This window comes from Hoplias malabaricus, chromosome 3 (assembly GCF_029633855.1).
Source record: "Hoplias malabaricus isolate fHopMal1 chromosome 3, fHopMal1.hap1, whole genome shotgun sequence".
NCBI classification, from domain to species: Eukaryota; Metazoa; Chordata; class Actinopteri; order Characiformes; family Erythrinidae; genus Hoplias; species Hoplias malabaricus.
This window is the reverse complement of record NC_089802.1, coordinates 80,124,257-80,146,147: the sequence shown is the minus strand read 5'-3', so window position 1 is coordinate 80,146,147 and position 21,891 is coordinate 80,124,257. Positions and strand designations below refer to the sequence as shown.

Sequence of the window (21,891 nt, the reverse complement as noted above, 5' to 3'; positions counted from 1 at the left end):
TGTTTTATTTTATTTTAATTTAATTTAATTTTATTTAGATTTATTTTAATTTCATTTAATTTAGTTTTGTTTTATTTTAATTTAATTTTGTTTTATTTTATTTTATTTTGATTTAATTTTATTTTGTTTTATTTTATTTTAATTTAATTTAATTTTGTTTTATTTTATTTTATTTTATTTTGTTTTGTTTTATTTTAATTTAATTTAATTTAATTTAATTTAATTTAATTTAATTTAATTTTGTTTTATTTTATTTTGTTTTATGTTCTGGGAGCGGAGGGCTTTGTTCTGTGAGGCTGGTGTCGTCACTTCCCGCGGCAGGTTCAGGAGGAGAGCGGTGATAATGGCAGACGAGAAGCCGAAGGTAAGAGTAAAGAGAAAAAAAGCGGGGGAACGTGGTTCCGTGGCGCTTTATCCGCGGCTCCATTCTCTTCGGCAGAGTCTTTAGGGACGGGCCGCGGCGGCGGTGGGGGTTCATCAGAGCCGTGCTCCGCGCGGGGAGAGGGTTTTACTGAGGCGGCGGCGCTGGACAAACAGGCCCCGCAGCGGCGCAGTGCTCTCTACATTCATCCATTCACCATTCATTCACTCACACGCTCAACATTTGTTCATCCGCTCACCATTTAGCAGCTGGACTATGTTCCTCTTCACTGCAGGAACAGTCTGCTCCTCTGGGGGGGCTTTGCTTTAGATGCTGGAACATTGCTGTGAGGATTTGATAGCATTCAATCTCGTTACGTTTCTGGTCATTGAGTAGTGTGTGTATTCTGTCTAGAAGAGAAATAATATGAACCCCCACAAAGCAGTGGAACTGTGTTCTCTGGAGTGATGGGGTTCCTCTGGTGTGTGGAACAGTGGAACTGTGTTCTCTGGAGTGATGGGGTTCCTCTGGTGTGTGGAACTGTGTTCTCTGGAGTGATGGGGTTCCTCTGGTGTGTGGAACTGTGTTCTCTGGAGTGATGGGGTTCCTCTGGTGTGTGGAACAGTGGAACTGTGTTCTCTGGAGTGATGGAGTTCCTCTGGTGTGTGGAACAGTGGAACTGTGTTCTCTGGAGTGATGGAGTTCCTCTGGTGTGTGGAACTGTGTTCTCTGGAGTGATGGGGTTCCTCTGGTGTGTGGAACTGTGTTCTCTGGAGTGATGGGGTTCCTCTGGTGTGTGGAACTGTGTTCTCTGGAGTGATGGGGTTCCTCTGGTGTGTGGAACTGTGTTCTCTGGAGTGATGGGGTTCCTCTGGTGTGTGGAACTGTGTTCTCTGGAGTGATGGGGTTCCTCTGGTGTGTGGAACTGTGTTCTCTGGAGTGATGGGGTTCCTCTGGTGTGTGGAACTGTGTTCTCTGGAGTGATGGGGTTCCTCTGGTGTGTGGAACTGTGTTCTCTGGAGTGATGGGGTTCCTCTGGTGTGTGGAACTGTGTTCTCTGGAGTGATGGGGTTCCTCTGGTGTGTGGAACTGTGTTCTCTGGAGTGATGGGGTTCCTCTGGTGTGTGGAACTGTGTTCTCTGGAGTGATGGGGTTCCTCTGGTGTGTGGAACAGTGGAACTGTGTTCTCTGGAGTGAGTTGGAGTGTTGAGTTTGATCCAGAACTAATCCCCAACACCAGCCCCTGACCCTCACTGATGATGAGGCTGAACTCCATTAGATCCTCACAGCTATGTTCCAACATGAAGGGTATGGTTTTACAGAGGAATAGACGGTTTACTGCAGCAAAGAAGAATAAACACAGAACAGTGTAAATGTCTTGAACAAAGTGTGAAAAGAAGGGAGCAGTACTTCGTCAGTCTCTAAGAGGCTGGTGGATGATTAAAAGTGTCCTCTCTAACCTCTCTCTCTCTCTCTCTCTCTCTCTCTCTCTGTTTTTAGGAAGGAATGAAGACTGAAAATAATGAGCACATAAACCTGAAGGTGGCCGGACAGGACGGATCCGTGGTCCAGTTCAAAATCAAGAGGCATACGCCGCTCAGCAAACTGATGAAGGCTTACTGTGAAAGACAGGTGAAGAACTGGAGCTGTTTACATTTACATCCTTCAGCAGCGTGAAGTACAACTGTGTCACGGTTTAAAACTCATTCAGTGTCAGAGCTTTAGTTTTACTGAAGTGTTCTTAAATACAAGCCCTTTATACACAGACAGACTTTTAGAAATCAGGGGTTTCCTTTCACACGCGTAAGACATGAGCCAGATCGGAGCAGAGTAAAGTCTGTGACAGTTTTACAGGTGTGTGTTCACACACAGCTCCTCTGGGTGAAGTTTGGGAAAGTTCTGTGTAAAAGAGGCTTTAGTGTTCTTTCTAAAGGCAGCTGTTGACTTTCAGCTCATTGTTTAATTAAAGACTAAGCACCACTTAATGAACCTCCATGAATATTCCACATTATTTTAGTTACTGACAGATATAAGTATGAATTAAAATGAAAATAGCTGCTTAATTTGCTTTAAAACTGACAATTTTATTAAACTGACGGAAAAACCCGAGCTCACTACGCGACCGTGACGTCACTGGTGGACAACAGCTGAACAACGCCGCGGTAAAACACCGTTATGACCGACTGTTATGACAGTATCTAGCTAAATAACCAACATTATTCATGACAATAGCCTAGCAATAAGCTACACTCAAATGTAGAGGTACCGTTATTCTTGTAAATGTGATCGAAGTCGAACTCGAATTCATCCGACACTATAAACCTCCGTAATGCAGCTACGTAGCCGAGTATAATCTGAGCCACCGAGTTTAGCGAGTCAAGCTAACGTTAACTAACACCAACTAAAACAGGCGAAGTGAGTGTCCTTACCCTGTTTACCTCCATGTTACAGAGGCTCTTGAACACCTTTCGTTGGTTTCCTTACATGCCCATATTGTTGGAAAAGCGCCAGTGAAATGAGCTACAGATAACGGAGTGAGCGGAGGGTCCTTTCCAAAGTGTCCGTTTAAAGTGGACAAATTTAGTCCATTTTCTGGATATTTTGACACTTTCATAGAGCTGGATATTTGATCATAACATCATTAAAGAGTTAATATTTCATCCTTCATTACATTCGCGGTCAAAGCATGTGCTGTTTATTTAAAGCCTTTATTAAGTATTTTTAGATCATTGTTCTGTTTCTGTTTGAAAGTAAACAACTAAAAGTCTTCTGTGTAAAATGTAAACTTCGTCCCCAGGTGTCGACAGAGTCCCAGATCCAGTCAAACACGAGTGCGACTGCTGTTCGAAATACGCTTCCACAAATAAACCCCTGCAGCCGTGGCTTAAAAAAACCCTCTCCGACTAGTTTTTCTCCGGAGTGAAAGTGTTCACTGATAGAATCTGTTTCCTGAAACTCATCGTTTAAACAGCGGTGGAGCGACTGGCTCCACGACATAACACTGATGTTTGTGCTTAATTATTTAATATAATCTGAGCCCTGCATCTCCAGGAACAGACGGAGTTACAGACAGAGGGAACTGTGAAGAATGTGAAGAAGGGGAAAACAACACGTTTCCTCCTCAGAACGTTCTCCTTCACTTTAAATAATCATCACTCTTCTGTGTGGAGTCTGCTTTTACAGTGAAGGGTTACAGCTGGGGCCTTGGCTCTGGAGAGTGGTGGAGATGCGAGAGGAAACCAGAGCGAGTCGTAGAGGTGTTACATGACTGTGATGTGATCAGCTGATATTAAAGCGTGATTATAGTCCACAGTCCTGTAGAAACGATCAACTCAGAAAATAAAAACACGCCATGCTCCGAGACGCTCCCACCCCTCGCTGTTTGTGCCGGAGTTAAACTGTCGTAGCTTTAACTATAAAGGTACACTACAAAGTGAGGTGTTTGTTGATAACTGAAGTTTTAAATCATATCATTTCAGTCTTAAACTGATGGTGTTTCTCAGTGAAAAAGAAAGAGGAGCTTGAGAAGCTTTTAATCATGAGTCTGATCTAAACCTTTACTGAAGTGGAAAAACAGTGCTCTGTGTCTGTGTGTGTGTGTGTGTGTGTCTTGATATTTTTCAGGGACTTACAATGAGGCAGATTCGTTTCCGGTTTGATGGACAGCCGATCAACGAGACAGACACGCCTGCTCAGGTAACGGCACCCGCCCAGTCAGGGAGTACAGTGCTGTTATTTAGATAAAGTAAAGGTTAGGGCCGTGTTTAATGGTCATCTCCTGACCCTTTAACTCTTAGGTTGTTGGACTCTGCACTGTTTTGGACGGGGGGGGGGGGTATCAGAGCAGATCAAGGCATTTTTAACTAATCTGTCTTTGTTTAATCAGCGCAGACCTAAGCCTTATCCTCTTAGTTTTCAGAGTTGTGCTGTGATTATATCACTCTGAGTGTTTAGTTACAGCACAGTGCTGCGCTCAGTGGAGTTTATACACGCAGCTATTGTTTACGTTGTTATTTTGTAAAAATAAAATGTAATGACATTTGCGCTGTGAAAGTCTTGTGGGGGAAAAACAAGGATCTGATAAAGACCTGGCACCGGAAGAGACTTTATATTAAAAGACTCCAATGGGGGATAAAACTTCCTCATGTTGGTCTCCTTATTGAAGATGTGGACAGAGAGGGGGACCACAGGGGCAGAGTTACTGCCCTCATCTGAAGTACAGTGTCCCCTTCACTGAACACAGGCATTGGGATTCAATCAGAACACAGCGCCCCCTGTTGTGTCCTGTATCAGACATGCTACAAGCTAAGACTGCCTTTAGTGGGTGGGGAATGATGTCACAGCTGTATTAGCCTTAGCACACGGCTCAGAATTGTTCTTTTGATGTCATTTTTTATATTTTTATCCGAAGTGTAGTGTGTATTTTATTTATTCATTATTATTTATTTTTCTGCAGTTGGAAATGGAAGACGAAGACACGATTGATGTATTTCAGCAACAGACGGGCGGAGTTATGTAAAGCAGCAGCTACCTCTCCTCCTCCATCCCTTCATCCCTCCATTCCTTTCTCTCATTCATGTGCTTAAAGCTAACCACAAGCTAAGACCTACACGGACAGAATTGCACAGGCTCAGATTCGTGTGGACAGTGTCTTCTCTCTGTCCCTCTGTTAGCTTTCTGTCATTTCAGTTTTCCTTCATAGAAAGTCATGCATTTCAGAGCTTTGTGGATCTCCGACCAGGAACCCCCCACAACGCTGTCTGTATCAGGGTGTTCTGTGTTCCTTTTTTTTTTTTTTTTTTTTAAATGGGGCATAAATGACAGTCAACGTTAAATAACTTTTCTTTTGTTTCATTCAGAATAGTTGGATTTTTATATATCTTTTATATTTGTTGTAGTTCTCTTTTGTACCCAGTTTTATTCAGTCACATTTTACAACATGAAAATGTCAATGAAGTAGTTTTTTTTTTTTTTTTGTGTTACAATAAAACAGTTCTATAAAGTTACCAAAAAACAAAGTTGGCTCCTTGCTTTCTAAGATTTCACCAGCTCTGAGGTCCTTTGTACGTCTTCCCGACTCAGATAGAGATCCAGTGATCTAACGTCCTGAGGTGGTATGACTACATTCACGTTACAAACCTCATTAATCCTGATCGTTTTGCTCAGAGGCGATTTGGTGGATCTTAATTGTTATAATTTATAAATGTATCTGTCTGAAATGTGAGGAGGCAAAATGGCGCATGAAATTTGATCTATTCACATTCATGTTGCGTGCCCTCAAATCAGATCCAGTCCAATCTAGTTCCCTATAAAGAGAGTGACATATTTGGTTTAAAATGGTGGGGTTTGACATGTTCACACAGACCTGAAACAATCAGATCATTGTCACATTAAAGGGGAAAAAAAGATTAGAATCACGTCTGTTTAGAAATGTGAACGCAGCTGATGTTTTGTTGTCGGCTTTGCTCCCAAATAAACTGAAAAGCCCTGGGGACATTTTTAACAGCAATCTGCCACAATATTAAAACGAAACAGTCCGTCTGGTGCTCTGCATATTTTACCAACAGACTTAGCAACTACATGGGATACATTAGGAAGTGCCATAGCAACCACTTAGCCGAACAAATTTCACCTTAGTGACCACATAGCAACAGCTTAGCACCTGCCTGTAATGCTTTAGTAAAGCGGTGCCATTCTGCTTTTAATATACAGTACTTAAAATGACATATTTAGTTGATTGAGATTTTGTTAATTTCACCACATGTAACAAGTTATAATCCTATTTAAGATGTCAAGCTTTAACTTAGAACTATTTTTGTTATTTTTTTATTATTATGAATTACAATAAAATTGATCAGCATAAATAGTGAATAAGGACCGGTATACGAGGAGAACAAAACGGATCCTACCTACAGCAAATCAGAACGATCGCCGGTGCCGCGGCAACCAATCAGAACGCGCAAATCGACACCGCTGATCCCATGTCAGCCAATCGGAGCGGCGGAAATCCTTCCGTGGTGTTTTAAGGCTTGAGCATGAGGCACTAAAGCGTCGAAGCGGCGGAGGATTTTTATAATAAAATAATATTAAATAAAGAGTGTTAAAGGTTTGCGTTGGCATAGGAACAAAGGCAAGCTTTTAAAGATGACGACCACCACCACTTTTAAAGGAATGGACCCCGAGGCTAAAAGCAGCTCCAGGTAAAATATAAAAAAAGAGAAAATGGAGACAAAACACTCATTTTTGGGTATTTATTGATTATTTTATGGTTTTAGTTTGATATTTGGAATTTAAACGCATTTGTTTTCACTCAGCTTTGTATAAAAGCCTTAAAACGTGTGACATTTTCCGTTCCACCTTAAATGATGCAGCGGTTGCTCAGGACCGTTGCAGGGGTTCCGTGTAACCGCTGCATCATTTAAGGTGGAGCGAAAAATTCAAAAAAGGAAGCTGAAGCTGACCTCAGTTTTCCAGCACGAAAAAGCTATTTTAGCCTTTTGTAGCACCTTTTAATGCCTCGGAAAATCTGTTTCTTTAGCAAATGATGTGAATATAACCTTATTTATCAGCGCAGACACTTAAATGATCTTTATTGTTCCTCTCCTCATGTCGCCCTTTGTTTCACACCTTCTGTGTCGTGCTCTGCTTTCAGCTCTGAAATCAACATTAGAGCCTTGTGCATTTTGCAGCAGGCTGCTGTTATTGTAATTGAATGCAGTTTGAGGTGAAGGGGATATCCTCCATCCTCAGCATTGCATTGTGTGGAGTGACTGGGTGGGGTTCTGTCGCAGGGCTGCTATTAAAACAGACATTGGGGGTTAAAATGGCCACAGGAACATTATTGGATCCAGTATTTAATCATCTGTCTGAGAGGAAAACCCAGTTTTATTCAGATTTACATTCACATTGCTTCCTGTCTTTACTTTGCTCTGCACAGGCACTGAAATATTAGCATTGTCAGGTGTTCATCTCCACGCTGTTGCATGCATTTTCCTTTGACACGTTACGTACGAGGAGAACAGCCCTGATCTAAATCCCTGTGTTCAATGTGAACAGTGCATCTCCCTGAAAATGCTGGAAATATAAATGAATTGCATACGTTTCTTTGGTTTTTCAAAATGAAGCACACTTTAATCCACCCTTCTTTGATTGACAGCCAATTAGAAAGAGACTAAGACAAAAGATATGACATGTTTTTTATAGATTTTATTTGTAAATGGATCAAATTTAAGCAAACTCTATAGCAATGTCCTCGGAAAATGTGCCGAACAACATCCAGGCTTTTCCCTGAAGATGATCAAAATCAACTGATGTTATTTACTGGACCTGCTGCGTCTGTATTTATGCATATGACTGTACTTTCAGTTTTCTTCTGAGATTGTTCCAACACCGTCCTCGTGGTTAATGCTGAGTAATACTCTCCTAGACTCACAGTGGCTCCAGAGAGAAGAGGGTGTATTGGAGCGCTGGATATTTGAAGCCAAATTTGAGGATTGTCCAGTAAGAAATGACCATTCGGAAATCACCCTGTGGCTCACGGGTCAGTGTTTGGGTTTAATGAAGCTGAAAAAATTCAGTCATGATTGGATTGTAGCCCGGCGAACTTATCCAGCTCCAGGAAATCCGGCTGAGCCTGGTTTAATTTGGGTTGGGCCCAAATAAATATTTGCTGAACCAGGCTGAAGTCTGATTTAACAAAGAGCTGAACGATTTGGAGAGAAAATCTGATTGCGAAGTCTCTGTTCAGTGCTGTGACTGCGATTTAAACTGTGATTTTCTTTAAATGAAGCTACAGATCAAGACCAAGAAGATCTGCCTCTTCTCTTAGCTCTGAGTGTAGACGCCGGATGTTCAGTCAGTTCTGTTTGTGGTTATATCCACAGCGCAGTGGACTGATTGGACCTGGTCAGCTCAGAGGTTTGAAAACTGCACTCAGACTGTGATATAAACTTGTGCAGAATGTGGGAGCGTGGGAGGAAACCCACTCTGTCACAGCGAGAACACTCCACACGCCTCACAGACAGTCACCCGGAGGAAACCAACACAGACACTGGGAGAACACACCACACTCCTCACAGACAGTCACCCGCAGGAAACCCACGCAGACACAGGGAGAACACACTACACTCCTCACAGACAGTCACCCGCAGGAAACCCACGCAGACACAGGGAGAATACACCACACCCCTCACAGACAGTCACCCACAGGAAACCCACGCGGACACAGAGAGAACACACCACACTCCTCACAGACAGTCACCCAGAGGAAACCCACGCAGACACAGCGAGAACACTCCACACTCCTCACAGACAGTCACCCGGAGGAAACCAACACAGACACTGGGAGAACACACCACACTCCTCACAGACAGTCACCCGCAGGAAACCCACGCAGACACAGGGAGAACACACCACACTCCTCACAGACAGTCACCCGCAGGAAACCCACGCAGACACAGGGAGAACACACCACACTCCTCACAGACAGTCACCCACAGGAAACCCACGCAGACACAGAGAGAACACACCACACCCCTCACAGACAGTCACCCACAGGAAACCCACGCAGACACAGGGAGAACACACCACACTCCTCACAGACAGTCACCCGCAGGAAACCCACGCAGACACAGGGAGAACACACTACACTCCTCACAGACAGTCACCCGCAGGAAACCCACGCAGACACAGGGAGAATACACCACACCCCTCACAGACAGTCACCCACAGGAAACCCACGCGGACACAGAGAGAACACACCACACTCCTCACAGACAGTCACCCAGAGGAAACCCACGCAGACACAGCGAGAACACTCCACACTCCTCACAGACAGTCACCCGGAGGAAACCAACACAGACACTGGGAGAACACACCACACTCCTCACAGACAGTCACCCGCAGGAAACCCACGCAGACACAGGGAGAACACACCACACTCCTCACAGTCACCCACAGGAAACCCACGCAGACACAGGGAGAACACACCACACTCCTCACAGACAGTCACCCGCAGGAAACCCACGCAGACACAGGGAGAACACACCACACTCCTCACAGACAGTCACCCGCAGGAAACCCACGCAGACACAGGGAGAACACACCACACCCCTCACAGACAGTCACCCACAGGAAACCCACGCAGACACATGGAGAACACACCACACCCCTCACAGACAGTCACCCACAGGAAACCCACGCAGACACAGAGAGAACACACCACACCCCTCACAGACAGTCACCCACAGGAAACCCACGCAGACACAGAGAGAACACACCACACTCCTCACAGACAGTCACCCGCAGGAAACCCACGCGGACACAGAGAGAACACACCACACTCCTCACAGACAGTCACTCAGAGCAGGACTCGAACCCTCAAACTCCAGGACCCTGGAGCTGTGACAGAGACACTACCTGCTGCTGTCTGACGAACTATGGAAAAGGGGGAAAAAATAATTCAAGTGAAATTCCGCTTGGATTCAGATCAATATTTTAAACTCCTCCACAGTGTGTATTTTTGTTTCCTCTGCTCCAGCACCACACATCGACCAGTTTCCCTCAGTTCTGTGTTTCTCTGTGTCCTCCAGGGTTCTGCGTCCTCCGGGCGGCGGCTCCAACATCAGCTTCGGCTCCGAAGAGGACAAACCTGCCGTGCGTAAAGATAAGATGGCTTCGAGTATCTTTGCAGAGCCGGAGGATCCTCACGCTCATCGACGGAACAACCCTCCAGGTAAAAACCCACCACAGGGTTAATGCTGCTCAGAAACAACCAGAACTGAGTCAGAACTACAGTACACACCAATACCCAGTAAACAGAGTGTGATGAATGGAAAATAACTTTAAAAATGTAAAAAAGATACTTAACAAACCAAGGTAATTACAGTAAAACACAGCTCTGTTATTAAACGTAATGAGCTCCTTTTTTATCTGAGGTCTCTCACTGATGTCATCGTCTGGGGTGATACCGAGAGAAATGTCATCACGATGTATCTTTACATTGATACTTTAAGTATTTATAATTTTAGCATTCACAGCTTTAAAAGAAAATACGGCTAAAATTGTAGAGTGGATACAGCAGATGTTTTTAAGCGTTTATTATAAATTATTTGAAATATTCTAATATTTATCTGAGCACAGTTTACATTCACGGTGTGCACATTAGAAGAAGAAGAAAAACCTTTACTGATCCTCCTGGGAAATTACTGTTCTGCATTTGACCCCTCCATGGCAGTGACCACACACACACACACACACACACACACACACAGCCGGAGCAGGGGCTGGGACCACCTCGCCGTCCGGGGACTGTTTGGGGGTTAGACGCCTTGCTCAAGGTCACTTCAGCTGTGAATGAGTTTCCTCTTTCCAGTCCCAGGAACAGAACACACGTCCCTCTGGGCTCAAACCTCAAGGCCACAGCTGCCCTCAAAGCAGCACCCGGAACTGAACCCTGGCCGCGGCGGTGAAACCCACCAGAGACTTTTCTTTTACTCAAATCCACAAGGGAAGACTTCACTACACATTTAGAGTTTTCTTCCCAGAAAATGACAAACGGACACATGGAAAAACTTCATATTCTTCTCTTACTATTAAAAAAAAAAAGATTTGATCTGTGTCCTGAACACGTCATTAAACTGTAAACATCTCCACACAGGTTCCGCTCCAGAGATTAAACACGCTACATTTAACCTAAGTCTAAACACAAGACATTTCAGCACCGTTTCCTCCTCCTCTTTAGCTGTAAATAAACACCTCTCGTACTAAAGCGCTCAGTCTGAGGGTGAGGTGTGTGTTGTTGTTGATGCTAGCTGACGCTAATAGGCTAGTTAGCACCACTTTACAGTTACAGACACTTTAATGACATTAATGTGTAACACTGTGTGGTGTCCTCTGTGTAATATCAGGTGTGTGTAGTATTTTGTGTGTGTGTGTGTGTGTGTGTGTGTAATATCACATGAAATATGTGTGGCTATTATTATTATTATTTATTTTTCTATACTTCGCTAATCGCTAAATTAGCTTATAGGCTAAAGCTTCAGACAAATCACTCCACTGCAGACAACCACAGCAGTTCTCCACACTTTATTCCCCGCCAACCAGTGGGGGGTGCTATGTTCCCACTCTCAGTGTAGAGTACAGAACCTGATAAACATTGGAGAGAGAACCAGTTCTTTATAAACGACTGGGGTTTGGTCATAAAGCCAAACGCTGCATTCAGTTCACATTTAATAGGTTAGGTAATATTTTTATCTTAAAATTACAGCTTCAGAACAATGGTGATTCTCCACAGAGCTGTAATAAGGATGTGAGCCTGAGGCAGCACTGCAGGAAATGCACTATGTATTTGGCCTAAATTTAGGAGGAGGGTAGGAACCCATGGCCCCAGCTTCCACCCTCTCCTTTGTTTTCAGGACAGTGCTGTAAAAGCGAATAACACTCAAACTAATGCAGTGATCAGACACAGGTGCACTTCGTTTGACTGATAATTTACAGAGAAACACTTTGTTCACTCAGAGACGTTCGCTCTGAAATGGCCTTTTTACTGCAGCTTTGACTTGACACTGAGCCTATGTCGTTGTGCGCCGTCTGTGTCGCTCTGCTACACACTTCTTCTACACTCTGTAGTACACAGTGCGGGGGGTAGTAGTGTTACTTTTATAAATCTGTAAAGTGCACTCTGTAGGGAGGAAGGCGCTGTCTGGGACGGAGCAGATTTTACACGAGGCGCCAGTGGCACGTTTTTCCAGCGTGATACCGCTTCTACTTGAGTTATTTTTCCCGCAGACATCCGTATGTTTCCTTCATTCAGTGTTTTGATTGGTCCCTGACGTCCACCCCGTGTCTGAGGAGGTCTCTGTCTGTGAATGTGCTGCTGTCTGTGTCTCTTCTTCTGTTCAACTTCAACAATGTCCCTCCCACTACTGACCAATCACAGCAGGGTTCACGATGGTGCATTGCTTATGGCATAGGTTCCACACAGAAGAATAAATTGGGCTTTATGGAGCTATTAGCCGGATTATTAGTGGATTATCAGTCTGCACGCACACACACAAGTCTCTGAGTGACAGGAGAGATGACCTGTAAATGTACTCTCACATTCCTTTCGTTTGTTTGAGATGAGACGGATAACAACACGACCCTGAACTGACGGAGCAGGTTTCAGTCATTCAACCAGCTTTTCGACTGTTTACACATCAGCAAGAGTCCATTAACCAGCTTCACTTTCAGAATGACTTACATAAACTGTTTGTGTCTGTGAGAGAGAGTCTAAACGTCTGTTCTCGTGTGTGTGTGTGTATAATAAACCATATTGCATTCACCCCAGGAGGCGACAAGGCGCTAACGTCGGCCCGAGTTTGTCTGCGATGTAGACCATGTGTCTACAGTAGGTTCAGAGCATTTCTTGTGGCCAGTCGTTTCGAATGTTGCCTCATCACGTCACAACTCATTTGCATAAAGTTGAGAAAATGTCACCTTGATTTGTTACTGTAAAATGTCGCCGAATCGACAAATCGTGCTCTTCCACAGGAAATGACTGGACACGTGTCACTTTGTTGTGTGCTGGTGTGAACGCACAGCCAGAGTCACGATGGTAATTAAAAACGCTTTGTAAAATTCAGAAGCTGTTTCTGTTGTGCTGGTGTAGAGTGGATCAGACACAGCAGCGCTGCTGGAGTTTTTAAACCCTGTGTCCACTCTCTGTCCACTCTGTGAGACACTCCACACTTTGTTCGAGGAAGTGGCAAGAGCAGGATCAGCACTCAGTAAAAAGGTTTAATCGTGTGAGTGTCCCACTCTTTACCTGAGCAAGAGGAATCATATTGGTGCTAGTGGGCACTGTACTGTCAGTCTTATCTCAGACTGGGCTTTACAGCCAGCTGTGTGTTACCCATGTTTATGGTCGTGTGTGTGTGTGTGTTTTCTCAGGTGGGAAGCCCACTGGTGTTCTGTGTGGAGAACCTTCTGCTCCTCTGAGGAGGTGCGCACCTCCGCCTTCTCTTCAGAACAGCTCCACACTGGATGAGCCGCCATCCGCCGTGAGTCCCATAAAGAACAGTAATGATGAGAAAATAGGAGAGACCTAGACAAGCAGGGTGTGAGCGACTGGGTGAGGGTGTGGGCGACTCTGGGTGAGGGTGAGGGAGCGTCTGGGTGAGGGAGTGTGTGTCTGGGTGAGGTATGAAACTGTCCACGAAGGGTGTGTGTGTGTGTAGTGAAAGAATAAATAAATTCATAATGAAAATGGAAGTAAAACATAATCAAATAATAAAACGATTAATAAACGCAGAAAGAATAGAAGCATGTCACTGTTGATCTACCTTTGTTCTTACATCATTCACCTGTTTATTCACAGAACGGCGACGTTAACCCAGGGATCGCTGGTGAGTAACTCCTTCATTTTATTGAATTTGCACAAACATATTTCAAGCAGAAAGATGGTGTTTTGTGGGAGGAAGGAGGAAATTGCACAGAGAGAAACTGAAAGACCTTAACAGAGATTATGGGATTATGACCACAGGTTGTGAATAAAGCCGTTGCAAGTATTACAAATAGTTTCCACAAAATACCTCCCCTCAGCACAACTACCCCCCCCCCCCGCCCACACACACACACACACACACACACACACACACACACACACACTCTCCTCCATCTCTGTAACCTGAGCTAAAAACATTTAACAAACCCCCGACTCAAAGTGGGCAGTGTGTGGTGTTATTAGTAACAGCCACCAGGGGGCGATCTCCTCTGTGCATTAGTGTTATACACGGTGCTGTTCTGTAGAGGGTGAAGCAGGAGATATGTTAACACTGGTGTGCTCCTTTAAGATACTAACTATAAAAACAACAACTATAACATAAATATATAGTTGTATAATAATATCATTAACACAAACACAGGTTGTATATGTTGCAGTCGCAGTTGTGTCTCAACTCCACTGTCCACTCCAGCTATTCTGTATTTCTGTAGATACACATTGTAGTGCAGGTGTGGCTCTGCATACTTTATCACCCCCCCACACCACCACCACGTCAGTGTGGGCAACGGATGGACTACAGGGTGACTGCTGTGGACCATGCAGCTGAGAAAGGGACAGTATTTGAGTGTCTTATTGACTTGTGTGTGTGTGTGGTCTACAGAGATACTAATCTTTGTGGAAAAATGTAAATGCAGTGTAAACAGATAAAAACTTATTGGTGTGCAACCGTTGCGGGGGTGTAGACGGAAGTGTGTGAGTGGGATGGGGGGGTTGTAGGGGTGCGGGGAGGTGGGGGCAGGAGCGGGGGCTCTCAGCAGCTGGCAGGGAAATGTGAGAAAGGAATTGAAACCCGAAGCTGCTGCTGTAGTTTTTTCTGAGTGATCCTGCATGACTGGTACACTGTGTTGTGGTGGTATGTTTGGATTTGTGGGGTTTTTTTGTGTTGTGGGTTTTCTTTTGAGGAAGTGGGTGTGTGTGTGGGTGTTTGAGGTTTTTTGTGTGTGTGTTTGGGGTTTTGTGTGTGTGTTTGGGGGTGTTGTGTGTGAGACTGGAGGGGGCGCCAGTTCACAGGGCGACACACACTCACACATTCACTCACACTCACACCTATGGACAATTTTGAGTCTCCAATCCACCTACCAACGTGTGTTTTTGGAGCGTAGGAGGAAACCGGAGCACCCGGAGGAAACCCACGCAGACACAGGAAGAACACACCACACTCCTCACAGACAGTCACCCGGAGGAAACCCACGCAGACACAGAGAGAACAAACCACACTCCTCACAGACAGTCACCCGGAGGAAACCCACGCAGACCTAGGGAGAACACACCACACTCCTCACAGACAGTCACCCGGAGGAAACCCACACAGACACAGAGAGAACACACCACACTCCTCACAGACAGTCACCCGGAGGAAACCCACGCAGACACAGGGAGAACACACCACACTCCTCACAGACAGTCACCCGGAGGAAACCCACACAGACACAGAGAGAACACACCACACTCCTCACAGACAGTCACCCGGAGGAAACCCACGCAGACACAGGGAGAACACACCACACTCCTCACAGACAGTCACCCGGAGGAAACCCACGCAGACACAGGGAGAACACACCACACTCCTCACAGACAGTCACCCGGAGGAAACCCACACAGACACAGAGAGAACACACCACACTCCTCACAGACAGTCACCCGGAGCGGGTGTAGAAACCCACAACTTCCAGGCCCCTGCAGCTGTGACAGAGACACCACTTGCTGCTCCACCATGACGCCCTTCTATTCTTACATTTTAACAATTAATTTACTGGCTTTGATTGCGCTGTGTAACCCACAGAAATTTATTGACTTTATCTGATATTTCCATTGCTCCCTGAACACCTCAGATCCAGCATTTGTTTGTATCCGTGCACACATCTCTCTCCTGTCTGCTATATGAACTTTACAGTAAACAGTCATACAAAAAGAAAAAGAAAAATAATACTTCCACTTCTGAGGTCAGCTAGAAACCTCTGTTTGAAGGGATACGTTTCCTCTTTTTCAATGAGGACTCTTTACATGGACATCTCTATTAATAAAGCTGCATGTCCCAGAACACACAAGTGTTTGATGAACGGTCAGTCCCCGGCGATATTCGCCAGAAACTTCGTAACTTTTCCCGAATCTGTTACCGATGGTTTCATGATGGGCCACATTTAAGGGTTTCTTTGCTTGTTGTCACTGCTGGACTGAGAACTTCCAGCCGACAGCGTCCTGTGGACGGCCAGTGGACACAGGGTTTAAAAACTCCAGCAGCACTGCTGTGTCTGATCCACTCTACACCAGCACAACACACACTAACACACCACCACCACGTCAGTGTCACTGCAGCGCTGAGAATGATCCACCACCACATCACACCTGCTCTGTGGGGGTCCTGAGCGCTGAGGGACGGGGGGGTGATAAAGTATGCAGAGCAACCAGTGGACTACTTTTGAAGTACAGAGTGCTCCTGTGAGGCCAGTGGACAGTGGGTGTAGAGAGAAGGTCAGTGTAGTGATTCTAATCCAATTCATTTTGAACACAATGCAAATCTGAGGACAATGAAAGCACAATAAAAGACGAATGGAAAGTCAGCGCAGATGTTTCCGCTCTTTGGCCACTTTATCGGAAACGGCTCCCTGGTCCATTAGCGCTATTAATAGGTGGGAAACAATCAATGTTTCTCTTTTCTCCACAGAGAGCACGGCTGATGCAGAGGTGGCACAGGAGGCGGAGCAGGGAGGAGCCCCTGGAGAGGGTCCACCGTCCGGCCGCAGGAACCCCCCCGGAGGGAAGTCCTCCCTCATCCTGGGCTGAGACAAGCGTCCCTCTCCAGCTCCCAGCAGCAAGAGCCATGTTCACAAAGTATCTCTCAGCACAAAGTGTCTCTCCAGGCCCTCGAAAGACCACAGGCTCCAAACCAGGACGAGGCGGGGGTCCGGACCCGGGCCCAGCCTCTTATGCAGATACTTTGTAAATACAGGCCCCAAACCCTGTTTACCAACAATGTTCTGTCGTTCCATGTCTTTCTTTTCTCTCTCTCTCTCTCTGCCTTTTTTTATATCGCCACGAAAGTATTGTTTACTGCATTTGTGCAAGTCTGAGTGAACCTTCCACTGTCCCCCACTCTCTCGCTCTCTTCCACTGTCCTTTCTTCTCCTTCTTCCTCCTCTTCCCCATCATCCCTCTCTACTCCATCTCTCCCTTCCTTTTCTTTCTTTTGTTTAATCCCTCCTCTCTTCCTCCCTGCCCTCCCTCCTTCACCCTCTCCTCCCCCTCTCTCTCTTTTTCTGGGATAGTGGTCCAGACTGAAGTAAAGCTTGTTCCTGATGGTGAAGGAGTGAATGGATGATGTAGCTGTAAATAACGAGGCCTTTTTTGTTTTTTTTCTCGCGGATGGCGTCTCGCGTCCGTGAGAACGCGCCGACTTTCATCTGAGACTCCGCCGTGGTTCTGTACGAAAGTTCTCGGCAGACGGAGAAGTGGGAAAGTGTTGTGGCCTCCGTCTCCTGCTGTGGAAGAAGTGAAAAGGTGTGAGGATCGTTCACTGTTCGTTCTGTCCCTCGGTGTAAATGAGTTCAACAGAAAATGTTTGTGTTATGAATTTCTAAGTACAATAAAATATTGTTATGAAGTGTGCGTCTGTGTCTGTCTGTGTGTGAGAGAATGTGTGTGAGAGTGTGTCTGTGAGAGAGAATGTGTGTGTGTCTGTGGGAGAGAGTGAGAGTGTGTGTGAAAGAGAATGTGTGTGAGAGTGTGTGTCTGTGAGAGAGAGTGTGTGTGAGAGAGAATGTGTGTGTGTGTGTCTGAGAGTGTGTCTGTGTGTGAGAGAGAATGGGTCTGTGAGCGTGTGTGTGTGAGAGCGAGAGAATGTGTGTGTGTGTGTCTGAGAGTGTGTCTGTGTGTGAGAGCGTGTGTGAGAGAGAATGGGTCTGTGAGCGTGTGTGTGTGAGAGCGAGAGAATGTGTGTGTGTTCGTTCTAACCCCAAAATATCTGCAACTGAAAAAATAATAATAGGTCTCTACTCTGCTATTTAAAAAAAAAACAAAACCCACTGGACACTTTTCAGTGGAAATCAGGCGTCTGTCTCCAACACACAGCATTTTATTTCCTCTCCACCTACAGCAGCGCCTCTACAGAGATGATTATAATGATGGTGATGATGAGGGAGGACAGTGTGTGTCACATAGTGTCCTCCTCGTCCCTCTCCATCAGGACTGGGTTTAAACAGCACCCTCTTCTTCAAACTAAGATCAGACCTCTCTCTGTTTCTCTGTTTCTCATATCACCGCTGTCCAGGGACAGACGTGTGTCTCTGTGTTTGTGGATGTTCAGTTCCTACATCCTCTGAACACCGCCGCTGTCCTCCACACTGTGAATATTTAATGATGAATGGACCAATAGGAACGCTCCAATATGACTTTCACTTCCACTGAGAGTTAAGGCCTTTTCCTTCTCCTGTGAATGTACTTTCTTTCTGACGCATTTCTTTTCCCTGGACAGTGATGATACATGTTCCCCTTGTTATCACACAGTTCACACGTCCAGATCAGCCACAACATTAAAACCAGCTCTTTGTTCGTGCAGTGGCTCTGAGCCTCAGGACACGGCTGAAGAGCAGCGCAAAGTTAAAAACCACTACAGACTTGTGTGAAGACACAGGGATTCAGTGTTCAGTTCTGGAATGTCTTACTGCGGCGAGGGTCATATGAGGACGCTGTTACTGTTCACATACTGCATTACTGCAGCCACACAGTTATCCCTCAGTCCCTCAGTGAGAGAGAGAGAGTGTGTCAGTGTGTGTGTGAGAGAGAGTGAGAGTGTGTGTGTGTGAGAGAGAGAGCGTGTGTGTGTGTGTGAATGTGGAGTCAGTGTGTGTGTGTGAGAGAGTGAGTGTGTGTGTGAATGTGGAGTCAGTGTGTGTGTGTGTGAGAGAGAGTGTGTGTGAATGTGGAGTCAGTGTGTGTGTGTGTGAATGTGGAGTCAGTGTGTGTGTGTGTGTGAGAGAGAAAGAGAGTGTGTGTGAATGTGGAGTCAGTGTGTGTGTGTGTATGTGTGAATGTGGAGTCAGTGTGTGTGTGTGTGTGAGAGAGAGAGTGAGTGTGTGTGTGTGAATGTGGAGTCAGTGTGTGTGTGAGAGAGAGAGAGTGTGTGTGTGTGTGTGTGTGTGTGTGTGAGAGAGAGAGTGGACACAGGACACTGTCGGCTGGATGTTTTTGGTCGGTGGACTGTTCTCAGTCCAGACACTGAGGGGTTTAAAAACTCCAGCAGCACTGCTGTGTCTGATCCACTCTACACCAGCACAACACACACTAACACACCACCACCACGTCAGTGTCACTGCAGCGCTGAGAATGATCCACCACCACATCACACCTGCTCTGTGGGGGTCCTGAGCGCTGAGGAACAGGGGGAGAGTGGGTGATGAAGTATGGACTAGAGCTAAGTACAGAGTGCTCCTGTGAGATCAGTGGAGCTGGGGGTGGACAGTGGGTGTAGAGAAAAGGTCAGTGTGGTGTTTCTAATCCAGATCTGTTCTGTGTGGGTCCTGAGCTCTGAGGAACAAGGGGAGAGGGATAAAGTCTGCAGACTGTTTACTACACAACTATTAAAGGCTGCATTTCCTCTTTGTTGGAATATGATTAAAATAAATCACACGGGGAGATGTCCACAGTGACACTGCGCTGCTGTAGTCGAACTGAAAGTGAAAGAAGTCAGTGTCTGATCCTCCGAGCTCCTGCGGTGTCCTCTGTCCGCTCTGGAGAGCTTGTCTTTGTAAGTACCAACATTTCAGATATTGTTTACATTAAACCTATGTTTGGGGTTCGTAAAACCTCCTCCGACCCCGACTCTCTCCCGCGAGGCTCTGGGCTGTATTCAGTTACAGATAAAACCAGGCGACATACGGAAACAGCGTAGCGCATGTCTTTGGGTTAATGACGTTTTCAGCTGGATTTAAATTATAAAACACACCAGTTTCTCACCAGAGTCTGTGTTTTCGGAGCGGGGGGAATGAAAATGACTAGAGTCTGAGGGGGTTAGAGAGACTGCTCTGAGAACAGCGCAGTATTTAACCGTCTGTTTTTGTTTTTCAAATTCCACCTTAAAAATCGTCCCCAAAATACCGCCTTTTTCGACGGTCCCTTACTCCTCACACCAGCCGGAGGAATTAGCCCAGCAGCGTGTTAAATATTATATATATATATTACTGTATTTTACTGTATATTTGGTGTAAACGGTCTGCTTTTATTTTGGTGAATCATTCCACCTTAAACTGCCGCTTATCAACTGCCACAAACACTCACCATCTACAGGTTTAAGCTCCTGAGCCCCACACGTCACTCTTTTAAGACTTATTTGAATGTTCCATTCCGCCTTAAATGGTATTTATTCGCTGTCGGGACGGGTTTGAGAATTAATGAGAAAATAATAATTATATAAATATTTAAAAACAAATGTAAAAAAACAATGATAAATGAATCAATACTTACTCAAAGCTGAGGGAAAAAAAGTTATAAAAACACGCATTAAGAATGAATTAGTAATTAGTGAAGAAGGCTGATGGGTTAATTATAGATTAGAAATTAAAATGAGTAACAAAAATTAAAAAATGATAAATAAATTACACTACAATAAATGAATAAGGAACGGAGTGTTAGTGATTTTTGATAAATTAGTTAATATCTAAATGATAATGGGAAATTATTTAATAATATTTTACTGATGATTTAAAGAAAATAAAAAAAATATTTATATATACACACACACACACACACACACAATTGTAACCGCTTGTCCAGTGCAGGGTGGGGGTGGGTCTGGAGCCCACCTGGAGTCACAGGTCAGTCACACGTCATGTGATAAATTACTTAACAATAACCTACTGATAATGCTCATGAAACATGAAGGTGATGATAATAAGTCACTGATTAAATAATTTAAGGTCAATGATAAATGATGGCATTCCAGCTCAGGGTTGGTGTCGTGGTAAAAGACAGAAAGAACAAAGGCACACACTTCATTAAATTTCAGATCACTACAAAAAAAGAAAAGAATAAATAAAAAAAAAAACCACACTGTCTGTGAGGAGTGTGGTGTGTTCTCCCTGTGTCTGCGTGGGTTTCCTCCGGGTGACTGTCTGTGAGGAGTGTGGTGTGTTCTCCCTGTGTCTGCGTGGGTTTCCTCCGGGTGACTGTCTGTGAGGAGTGTGGTGTGTTCTCTCTGTGTCTGCGTGGGTTTCCTCCGGGTGACTGTCTGTGAGGAGTGTGGTGTGTTCTCTCTGTGTCTGCGTGGGTTTCCTCCGGGTGACTGTCTGTGAGGAGTGTGGTGTGTTCTCTCTGTGTCTGTGTGGGTTTCCCCCGGGTGACTGTCTGTGAGGAGTGTGGTGTGTTCTCCCTGTGTCTGCGTGGGTTTCCTCCGGGTGACTGTCTGTGAGGAGTGTGGTGTGTTCTCTCTGTGTCTGCGTGGGTTTCCTCCGGGTGACTGTCTGTGAGGAGTGTGGTGTGTTCTCCCTGTGTCCGCGTGGGTTTTATTAAGAATATTTTTACATATATTTTTTTCAAATGTCAGTTCCTGTAAATATGCAGACATGTAAGAATGAATTACATTAAATATAAATATAAATAGAGTCACTGTTGTGGTATTTCCTGTTAAAAAAAGTTCCCCAGCCACATTTTCCAGTGTTACTCATTGCCATCTCTTTTTAAAGCCTTAATATTAAATTATTTATCTATTATTATATAACAGTTTGCACACTGTGTAAGTGCATTATCTGTCTACTTTTTATATTGGGTTTATTTCTAACTCTTTTAACAGTTCAGCGTTTCTGTGGAAGTTGAAGAGATCTAAAGGGTTTTTTTAGTGGGTCTTTTATAACACACTGGTCATTACTCAGAGCTGATGAACAGAGCCACTGTGGAAACCCAGAGTCTGCATGAAATCACATGAAATCACTGGTCTGTGTTGTGTTCTGATGAGCCGCAGCTCTAACGATCCTCCATCGTGTCTTATCTCTGCCTC

At 45.0% G+C, this 21,891-nt stretch overlaps 3 protein-coding genes across 4 annotated transcripts in view; all 3 read left to right on the top strand.

Annotated features, from left to right (window-relative positions):
* Positions 1–270: 270 nt before the first annotated feature.
* On the top strand, positions 271–5,335 carry LOC136691698 (small ubiquitin-related modifier 2-like). The gene is made up of 4 exons (XM_066664404.1): positions 271–364; positions 1,862–1,993; positions 3,986–4,057; positions 4,818–5,335. The coding sequence occupies exons 1-4, from the start codon at positions 344–346 to the stop codon at positions 4,878–4,880; spliced, it is 288 nt and encodes a 95-aa protein (XP_066520501.1). The 5' UTR covers positions 271–343; the 3' UTR covers positions 4,881–5,335.
* A 1,030-nt stretch (positions 5,336–6,365) lies between these two features.
* On the top strand, positions 6,366–17,475 carry LOC136692006 (jupiter microtubule associated homolog 1-like). Its single transcript, XM_066665033.1, has 5 exons — positions 6,366–6,561; positions 9,952–10,094; positions 13,292–13,401; positions 13,719–13,746; positions 16,570–17,475. Exons 1-5 carry the CDS (start codon positions 6,506–6,508, stop codon positions 16,686–16,688), a joined length of 456 nt encoding a protein of 151 aa, XP_066521130.1. The 5' UTR covers positions 6,366–6,505; the 3' UTR covers positions 16,689–17,475.
* A 1,881-nt stretch (positions 17,476–19,356) lies between these two features.
* LOC136692727 (ICOS ligand-like) overlaps positions 19,357–21,891 on the top strand; it is a 29,551-nt gene continuing 27,016 nt past the window's right edge. The window contains exon 1 of one of the 2 annotated variants that reach the window (XM_066666352.1): positions 19,357–19,647. The gene's annotated coding sequence lies outside the window, so the exon portion shown is untranslated. The remainder of the gene's footprint in view (positions 19,648–21,891) is intronic. The other variant, XM_066666353.1, reaches the window with a different exon arrangement.